Here is a 9,825-nt window from a genome sequence, read left to right as displayed (position 1 = left end):
TCCCTAACTAGTCACTCCCTTCAAAGGTTGCTCAGTCGTTGGCAGCATTTTAACCGAAAAGGAACCTTAGCAAGTCATCGCATATGAGACTATACAGTGCCAGGATCACCCTCGCAAGCAGCAGTTCACGGTTCTGATTCGGCCAAACTAGAATTTTAGCCAGTATTTTACTTTTATTTTCAGAACTGAGATCTGCAGCGTTTTCCTGAAGATATCTGAACCAGGCGTGGATTTCTACATCGCCAGAGTCACCACAGCAGGAAACTAACCATGAAGTCAGCCTTTCATCCCGGTTTGTTGCTCCCTACAATTCTACAGTCTGAGTATCTATAAATCTAAATAAATCTAAAACCTTTGCCAACGTTAACGTGCCGAATTTGAATGCTGACTAACTAAAACCTTAATGAATTAACTAACAGTCTGAAATAATAAATAAAGTGCAGTCGGTTGAGCGAGAGTTTTATTTTCTCGTGTTTGATTTCAACACGTGATCACAGTGAGCCTCGTTGTGAACGTAGCACCGTGGCTGTGGAGGTGCATCGTTTAAGCTCCTCAGCAAATGCTTAATTTCATTCCTTCAGACTCACTTATACTTTCATTTTGTAATAGGTGAAAGTGCGTTTTATGGGACTGCTCTCCTGTGCTTATGATGTTGGCTGCGTGCTGATGGCAGATGGCTGGGCTGCTGAGGATTGCTTGTTCAGAAGGATTCAAGTAAGAAGGGACGTCATCTGCATTGTGTCAATTTTTTCTCTCTTCATATTTTTTTTTACCTGCAGGTAACAATTTTTCTGAAGGCCTTCAGAATTTTTTTCTGTTATTTTTATTTATTTACTTTTTTTTATGCAGCACGTGCAACTAAAGGACAGCACCACTGGGCTATAAATACACAATGGACATTGAGTACTAATCAGTTTAGCTTTAAGGTGTACATTCAGAGTTTTATGGTTGAATGAAGTTGGTCAGTGAATGTAAACTGACTGATAGGGCTGAACGATTAACGATCGTTTTTTAATGGAAATCGCGATTTGAATGGACGCGATTTTCCAATTGCAAGAGCTGCGATTTGAATGAGCCAATAGCCTGCAAGTAGGACCAGGGAAAAATCAACAAACAACAACAAAAAAAAACGCGTGAACGGCCTGCTGTTGACCAATCAGAAGCCGCTGGTCGTGCACATCCCTAAGGCAGAAATCCAAAGCTAAAAACAAGCAGCACTGCGCTGGACATCAGGAAAAAAGATGAACCTTTCATCTGAGCAACCGTGCAAGGCCCAAAGTCCAGTAGAGGAGTTGGTACCAAAAAAATGGCACATCGTGTGTGTAGGAGCATTTTGGTTTCAGGAAAACTGACATTGGCCAAAAACAGGTACTGTGCAAGACGTGTCGAGCATCTGTGCTAACCTCACGAGATAACACCACTAACCTCTATCAACACCTGAAGAAACATCATGGACAGCTGTACGATGAGTGCATGTTAAAAAGGTCCAGTGATGAATCCCTACCTCAGGCACAATTATCTGGTACCACGGATAAGGAAACTTCTGTTACACAGGCGTTCGACCGCATTGCTTTAAAATAACGATCTCTATGCAATCTTGATTATGCCGTGAAGACAAAAAGAATGTTAGTTTACTCTGAAAAAATGTCTTAATATGTGTTTTATCATTTAGTTCTGTCCAATAATAAATAAAAGCTGTGACACTTTGATAAATGTGATTTTATATATATATATATATATATATATATATATTCACATGAATAACAGTAATCAAGACAGATGACACTTTTTGTTTGCTTTTATTATGGATTACATTTTAGTATTTTTCAAATAATTTTTCCCCCTTAACTACTATTTTTCAGATAATGCACTTAAAGATGCAGTTGGTGTTTGTAAGAAGCTGGTTGGCCATTTCTCTGCCAGCTGGAAGAAGAAGTCGGCTCTGACAGCAGCTCAGAAAGAATTCAACCTTCCTGAACATTCACTAATTACGGAGTGCCAGACAAGGTGGGGAACCAAAGAGAAGATGATTGAAAGGATTCTGGAGCAAAGTAAGGCCCTAATTCATGTGCTGTCAGCTGATAGGAGGACGCGCCACCTAGTGCTCACCTGGCAAGACACAGAGGTTCTAGAGTCAATTCACAAGACACTGCATCCTCTCCAAGAATTTACTGATGCACTATCAGGAGAAGAATATGTCAGCATCTCATATCTGAAGCCAGTGCTCCATCTTTTAAAGACAAAAACCCTGGCAGAGGATCCAGTGGACACAGACCTGACAAAGTCAATCAAATCTAGAGTCATTGGCTACCTCCAGGATAAATACAATGATCCGATCACACAAGAACTGCTTGATATTGCATCATTTTTAGACCCCCGATTCAAGACCAACTATATTGGCAAAGAAAATATCCCTGCTGTTAAAGCAAGAATGAAGGCAAAGATGGAAGAAGGAACAAGGAAGGTAAATAGATGGTTGGGGTTTGTAAAGATGATGCCTTCTACATAAGTAATGCTACCAATTACAGTTATCAATCATAATCTGTGCATGTTTTCAAAAATAATATTAAAATATTTGGTTGTATTTTTTAACGATACAGGAGAAGAGATCACGTGTTAGAGACACAGAGTTTAACAGCCTCACCTGAAAAGCCAAAGAGGTCACTTGACAGCTACTTCAAGAGTACTGCCATGTCTCCGGACTCATCTGTTCAGCTTAATGATGCCATTGAAACAGAGCTAAGCAGCTACTTGTTAACACACACCATTGATGGAGAAGAAAATCCCCTGGGGTGGTGGAAACTTCACCAAGTGAACTTTCCAAGATTGAGCAGGCAGGCCCGCAAATATCTTTGTGCACCAGCAACAAGTTCACCCTAAGAAAGGCTCTTTAGTGCAGGAGGCAACATTGTGAACTGCCAGCGTTCATGCCTTAAGCCACATAAGGTGGACATGCTCATCTTTTTGGCAAGAAACCTGTGATCACTGGTTTCTGTCTGTACATGCAAACATTTGATGATGCTACTTTTGCACTTAATGTGATTTACTGCTAAGTTTATTTTGTAAAAATGCATCTTAAACTCAGAGTTTAACATATAGCTGTGGTATTTTGCTTATTTCAGCTTTTCTACTGATGCATGACCGTCCACTGCTGACTAGTCAGTTACTGATGTTGCAGTTAAACCTTTATGTGAATTTCTGTAATTTATTTTGTTGTTCTTTAAAGGTGTTGTTTTAAAAATAAAACTGACAACTGCATTTAATCTGACAACCCTGGTAATATTTTTTATGTAGAAGTTTATAATTATATTTGATAGATATTTGAAACACTACAGGTTTAGGCTTTAATGGATTAAAAATAATCACAGTAAAAATCGCAATTAGATATTTTGCCCAAATCGTGCAGCCCTACTGACTGATGTATTTTTGCAATAAATTGTTAAAGTGGAAAAAAAGAGAAGGTTATTCAATGTGCTACTAAAAAAAAAAAAAAAAAAGTAAAACTCCTGTTACTGTACACACTGGCCTCATACATTTTGTTATTCAGACAGTAAGTTAGTATATTGCTACCTGACCCACAAAGTCCTCTGATTTTCTTCTTTTGTTGTGTATGGAAAAAAAAGGGGATTTGAAAGGTTTTTCCTAGTGTACCAGGTTACATGTACATGATCATTTTTTATACAGTTCACAGTACTTTATTAGTCCCAATAAGGGCAATTCATTTGCAGCCTTCTCGTCCATACTCATGACTATACATATATACACATATATATACACACACACACCCAAAAATATATATAACAATCATTTAAAAAGACTATTATCCACATTTAATAGCTTGATAACAGAAGGAATAAAAGATTTGGAATAGCGATTTGTTCTACTGAAGGGCATAATATAACGCCGACCTGACGGCATTACCGTAAATTCACTGGACAAAACATGATCACACTGAGTGATAATTCCTTTTGCTTTCTGAGCCACTTGTTTCTCCAACAGGGAGACCAGGTCTCTCTGTCGGACTCCAATTATCTTTGAACAAATTTTTACAATGCCCGTCAGACTATTCGTGTCCCTCACCGACAGCCCATTAAACCAAGAAATAAACAAGAAAGTTAAAACACTTTTAATAAAAGCCTGGTAGAAACTGCACAACACTGTATGACAAACATGAAAAGAATTCAGCTTACGCAATAAATGAGCTCTTTGTTGACCCTTCTAAACAACCAGCTCTGTATACTGTCCCTAAATACTTATGTGTCCACAATTTGTACCTCTTTTCCATGTATGACACTAGCTTTTGGTTCCTTTTTATTTTGCCTGAAATCAATGATTAATTCCTTAGTTTTTGACACATTAAGGTCAAGAAAGTACTCATCGCACCACGTAACAAAAGCAGAAAGAGCACAACCATGATCTGACTATGTGCCCTGAAGAAGAGATAATAATACAGTGTCATCAGAAAATTTTACAAGACAGCTGCCCTCTCTAAAACTCCTGCAGCGGTCTGTGTACATAATAAAAAGCAAAGGAGACAGGACACAACCCTGAGGTGCGCCCATATTTGACACCTTAGGGCTGGACATATGGCCATTCACCCAAACTTGCTGAATTCTATTGGTCAAAAAATCTAAAAGCAACACCAGCAGCTGATCAGGTAGTTTAAAATAAGAAGCCAGACGCTCAATCAAAGTATGAGGCTGCATCTTATTAAAAGCCAAAGAAAAATCAGCAAATAAAAGTCTCACATGAGAGTGGGGTCTCTGAAGGTGCTTATACACCCTATCAAGAATCTTCTACATCCTTACCAGCTTGGTAAGCAAACTGCAAATCTAATTTGTTACCAATGAAAGAGACAATTTATTTATATTTCTCGTTATATTTATATATATATATATATATATATATATATATATATATATATATATATATAAATAATAATAAAATAAATTATATATATATACATATATATATATATATATATATATATATATATATATATATATATATATATATATATATATGTAATCATTTATTTTATTATTATTTTTTTTTAATAACCAGGGATGTGAGTGCGGTCTAAACTCACTTAATTCCTTAGCGTTTTTCAATTTAGGAATAGGTATTATCGTGGATGTTTTCCAAATTGTAGGAATCTGACCACATTTAATACACAACTGGAAAAGTCGTGTGAAAACCTCACTAAGCTGGTCGGCACAATGACGCAAAATGTGCCCACAAATATCATCAGGACCAGCAGCTTTGTTCATGTTCACCCTCCTAAACAGATCTGTAACACATTCCTGAGTTATCACAATCTCATCCAGAGATACAAGAGACCCAAGGGACCCTCTAAGCTTACACACATTCTCAGAAAACTCAGGCATTTCAAAAAGTGAAAAAAATGTATTGAAAACATTTGGTAATTCAGACTCATCCACTCCATTAATCCTAATATACTGTCGTGACTCCTTTACTCCTTGGTTAACTAAGGCCATTTTTTTGACACCTTGCCAGGCTTCTCTTAAATTACCCCTGCTATACTGCCTTTCTATCTTTTCCCTATATTTCATTTTTGCCCTCCTAATTTCATTTCATACCTCTCTGGAGATAAGCTTTTTCTCCAGAGAATTTCCGATAAAAAAAATCCTTTTCTTTTAATTGAGTATCGTTTTGAGCTGTTTTGTTACCCAAGGTTTATTATTTGGATAAATAACAACCTTTTTAGTTGGAATAGTAATGTCAACACAAAATGTAATGTAAGATGAGACCGTATCAGCTAGTTCATTAATATCATCACAAGCATCATAGAAACACTGCCAGTCCGCACAATCAAAACATGCTTTGAGAGAGGAAATACTGTCTTCTGACCAATTCTTTACTGTTCTCACCTTACGCTCAAGGCGTCTGAAGGAAGGTTTATACATGGGCATCAGATACACACTATTGTGATAGGATGCCCCAAAAGCAGGCATCGACAAGGATTTATAAACACCAGTCAGAGAATCATAACAAAGATCAATCATGGATTTCTCACATATTGATCATACGTCCTGAGTTTTGTCCAGTTTGCAATGGTTAAAATCACTGAGAATAAACCTGGGAGCATCCGGACAAATTAAGTCCACCCTGTGCATAACATCGGCAATCAACTGAGCAGCTACCGATGCATTTGCTCGAGGGTGTATATACACTAGTGTGAAAAATACCTGTTGAAATTCGCGAGGCAAGTAATGAGGGCGGATTGAAATTGTCAGCAGTTCAATATCTGGCGTACACGTCCTCTCCCGAACCACCACAGTGTTACAGTACCTCTGGTTAACATAGAAGCACACACCTCCTCCATGGTCCTTATTAGTTATCTCAGGAGACCGGTCCGGTCGAAGTGGGCTACTAAACCCACATATTAACAGTTCTTCATCCCAGTCTAATTCATTAAGCCATGTTTCAGTAAAGGCCAGAAGACATGCTTCCTACCCTTCATGTCTGAATTTAACCCACGCTTCCGATTCATCCATCTTGTTTCGGATAGACTGCATGTTGGAAAGAAGGGCTGCTGGCAGGGCAGGAAGCTTGCGGCGGTCACCGAGGCCCATATGTCTAAGTCTGCGGCGTATTCCACCTCTTCTCCCTCTTTTCCAACGATTCTTCTTAAATCTGCCAAGCTCCGCGGGAATGCTAACTGGCACCACGCCATTTGTGGAAGCCTGTTAAGACAGGAGAAGCTGGCGGTTGAGAATGATTGTCTCCATGGTAGTACCGTGATGTTGGCCCACGCCATGGGCAGTTTCCCAACTAAAGCAACAACAAGGGCCCAATAAACATCCATAAAAATAAGAAAAACACCACAAACATTGCTACGTCCGTGTCAATATGTCCCGACATACAAAACACGCAAAGAATAATAAATAACACTTACGACGAGCCGCTATGATGAGTCGCACATTACGAAGCGCCCCGGAAGTCATTTATAGTATAGCAGCTCCCTCCATTCTCTGCCACCATGGAGTCGATCTTCTCCAGTAGATCATTGACCTGGGTTTGGTCTCTGGTCTCCTTGAAGATTTATCTATTACCACACTGTTCAGTGAGACTCCTAATGTCAGATCCAGGTTCTCCAAGATAATTTTCAATGGATTTCTTTCCAAGAAAATCACCCAGTAAGTAACACCATAGTGTAGGTCACTGATTCTTCACCAAACATGTCCTGGATTATTTTCACAGCTTGTTTTTCTACCTCTGAAAATTTGTTCCACTTTCAACACCAGCAGGAAAACAAGTGGACCTGGAGCCTGGACCTGTAGACCCGCAGTTCCAAAGCAGTTCAAAAGCAGCTGGAAAATGTGAGCAAACTGAAGAGTCTAGCTGGCTACTTGGCTAGAACTGTATGAGTATAGTGTCATTATACAAAAGCTCATCAGAACAAAAAAGTACGCTTTTTTATTTTGAAGCTGCATAATCAAACAAAGGGTATATTTGTGAGATAGTAGCATTTACTTTTGTCTAACACTCTGAATTCTGTTCATGAAGGTCTTGCTAATTATATTATGAGCTGAAGCCAGTGTGTTTAATGAGGCAGCTGAAGTCTGCAGTGTTTTGGCCCATGAAAAAAAAATGTATTATGAATGTATATTGATCCTAGTGCTGAATAGCTGGCACTCACAGATGTATACATTAAGAGAAGTGACTGAAGACTATAGCTCATTTTATCATATATTTCAATATAATTACATAATATGTCTTGACAGTGTTTATAAGATGTCTTGAGACATTTTCTTATGTCAAAACATCTCAAGAACGTCTTAAAATGTATGCGTGAAGACACCGTCTTTGTGATCAAAATATCAGGATAACCTGAAAGACCTGAATGCAGAGAAAAAGATAAAGAAAGTAGAAGAGTTCAAAAAGAAGCTGACATTTCAGCAGGACGTTTTTCACCCGGGCAAAATCACAAAGTGAAGCTGCTGTGAAAGCAAGTTTTATCATGGAGAAGGAGGTCGCTGAAGCAGCCCGGCCGGTCACCGAGGGAGAATTTCTGAAGAGCTGCGTGATCAAGGTGTGTGACGTCGTATGTCCAGACAAAAACAGATTCTGGGAAATTTAAGCCCAAGTAGAAACACGGCTGCTGATCGAGTTTGTGAGATGGCCACTGATTTAAGAACACAGTTGAGTGAAAGAGGCAAAGACTTCATTGCTGACTCTCTTGCTGTGGATGAAAGTCCTGACATGACTGACACTGCACAGCTAGCCATCTTCATCCATGGAGTGGACTCCAATTTGCGCGTTACAGAGGAAATATTGGACATTAAATCGATGCACGGGACGACTGGAGAGGACATTTTTGAAAACGTATGTCAAAGTGTAACCGACATGAAACTGCCCTGGGACAAACTTATTGGCCTTACAACTGATGGAGCAGCGACTATGTGCGGTGAAAGAAGTGGACTAGTGCGGTGATGCGAGTGAAGATGCAGGAGGAGAACTGCACTGGTGAGTTAACAGCATATCACTGCATCATACACCAGGAAGCACTATGTGGCAAAGTCCTGAAGATGGACAATGTAATGAGCACTGTAACGCAAACCGCGAACTTTATCCGAGGGAAAGGTTTAAATCACCGGTAATGTCAGTCCTTTATGCGGGAGATAGATTCAGAGTTTGCCGACATCCCTTATCATACAGAGGTGCGTTGATTAATTCGGGGAAAAGTTCTCAACAGAGTTCTTGAGCTCAGCAACGGAATCTGTCAGTTCATGGACAGTAAAGGAAAAGACTCCACCGTTTTGCGGGATGAAAAATCAAACTTAATCTTAACTTATGTATGACGCAGTGAAGGCATTTCAGGTCCAGCTGCTTTTATGGGAGAAACAAATGCACCAGAGCAACTTGCCTCACTTTCCCTGTTGCCAAGTAATGCTGAACCAAGTCGGCACACAGTTATTCATAAATACTGCTGACAAAGCGCGGCGCTTTGGTGAATTTTGAGTTGCTTCGCAACCCATTTGCCGTCGACGTGGAAACTGCACCTGTGCAGCTGATTGAGCTGCAGTCTAATGAGACTCTAAAGGCAAAGTGCGACCCTGCAGGGCCCACAGAGTTTATTCACTCCAGTCCCGCAGCAGCGCCCCAGCTCCGCATACATGCGGCTCGAACCTTGTGCATGTTTGGTGGCACATCTCTGTGTAAGAAGCTGTTCTCAGTGATGAAGACAAACAACACAGCACACAGGAGTCGTCTCACTGATGAGCGCCTGCAGTCCATCCTGAGAGTCTCCACAACACGGGACCTCACGCCAAACATAAACGAAAAGATGCCAAGCATCCAGCTCTGATAAAATGGCATACGAGCAAAGAAAACTGAATGCTTTGATTCGTTATTTGTTGTTGCTGAAAAGCACAAAATTTATTTATATTATCAGATTTTGTTTTGTTTTGCAACGTGTTCATATTTCTAATTTGTATCATTTTGAGTGGATATATTTTCATTGAGAGCAAGAAATTTGTTATTTAAAGTTTGTTTATTTTTTTTATTCCAGATTAACATTCCTGTCTATTTTTATTCATATTTATGTTCAAAAAACATTTAGTTTTAGTGTGTTCAATAAATGTTTATTCGGTTCGGCCCGCGAACTAAAGTGTGTTTTGAATTTTGCCCCCCTGTGCAATTGAGTTAGACACCCCTGCTGTACCCTAAAAGTAATTTTAGATCACCAGGCTACATAGACGTATCACAGTTGTAATTTTTGTACTTTAAAAAATCATTAAAATAAAATACAGGCATATCTGGCTAAGGTTGTGGTATGTTTGTGAGATGGGTGTTTGTACA

The 9,825-nt window shown here is 39.3% G+C and overlaps 1 protein-coding gene and 1 pseudogene across 2 annotated transcripts; both read left to right on the top strand.

Annotated features, from left to right (window-relative positions):
- Positions 1-14: 14 nt before the first annotated feature.
- LOC108438328 (E3 SUMO-protein ligase ZBED1-like) lies at positions 15-3,263 on the top strand. 2 transcript variants are annotated; one of them, XR_001858683.2, is made up of 4 exons: positions 15-292; positions 610-714; positions 1,863-2,464; positions 2,601-3,263. XR_001858683.2 is itself a non-coding variant. In XM_017716055.2 (2 exons), exons 1-2 carry the CDS (start codon positions 2,027-2,029, stop codon positions 2,646-2,648), a joined length of 486 nt encoding a protein of 161 aa, XP_017571544.1. In that variant the 5' UTR covers positions 1,796-2,026; the 3' UTR covers positions 2,649-3,263. The 2 variants fall into 2 exon arrangements, 1 of the variants encoding a protein (XP_017571544.1); XM_017716055.2 differs by lacking the exons at positions 15-292; positions 610-714 and having other exon boundaries at positions 1,796-2,464.
- A 3,219-nt stretch (positions 3,264-6,482) lies between these two features.
- LOC108438321 lies at positions 6,483-9,331 on the top strand (annotated as a pseudogene).
- Positions 9,332-9,825: the final 494 nt, after the last annotated feature.

Source organism: Pygocentrus nattereri, chromosome 1 (assembly GCF_015220715.1).
Source record: "Pygocentrus nattereri isolate fPygNat1 chromosome 1, fPygNat1.pri, whole genome shotgun sequence".
Lineage (NCBI taxonomy): Eukaryota > Metazoa > Chordata > Actinopteri > Characiformes > Serrasalmidae > Pygocentrus > Pygocentrus nattereri.
Note: the sequence above shows the minus strand (reverse complement) of the source record. Positions and strands in the feature narration are given on the sequence as shown.

What these genes read in the sequence shown, in the direction of transcription:
- LOC108438328 (XM_017716055.2), top strand. Translation starts at nt 2,027, where the DNA reads ATGATTGAAAGGATTCTGGAGCAAAGTAAGGCCCTAATTCATGTGCTG. An exon ending in TGGAAGAAGGAACAAGGAAG is followed by an intron (nt 2,465 to 2,600) that starts GTAAATAGATGG and finishes TTAACGATACAG; the next exon opens with GAGAAGAGATCACGTGTTAG.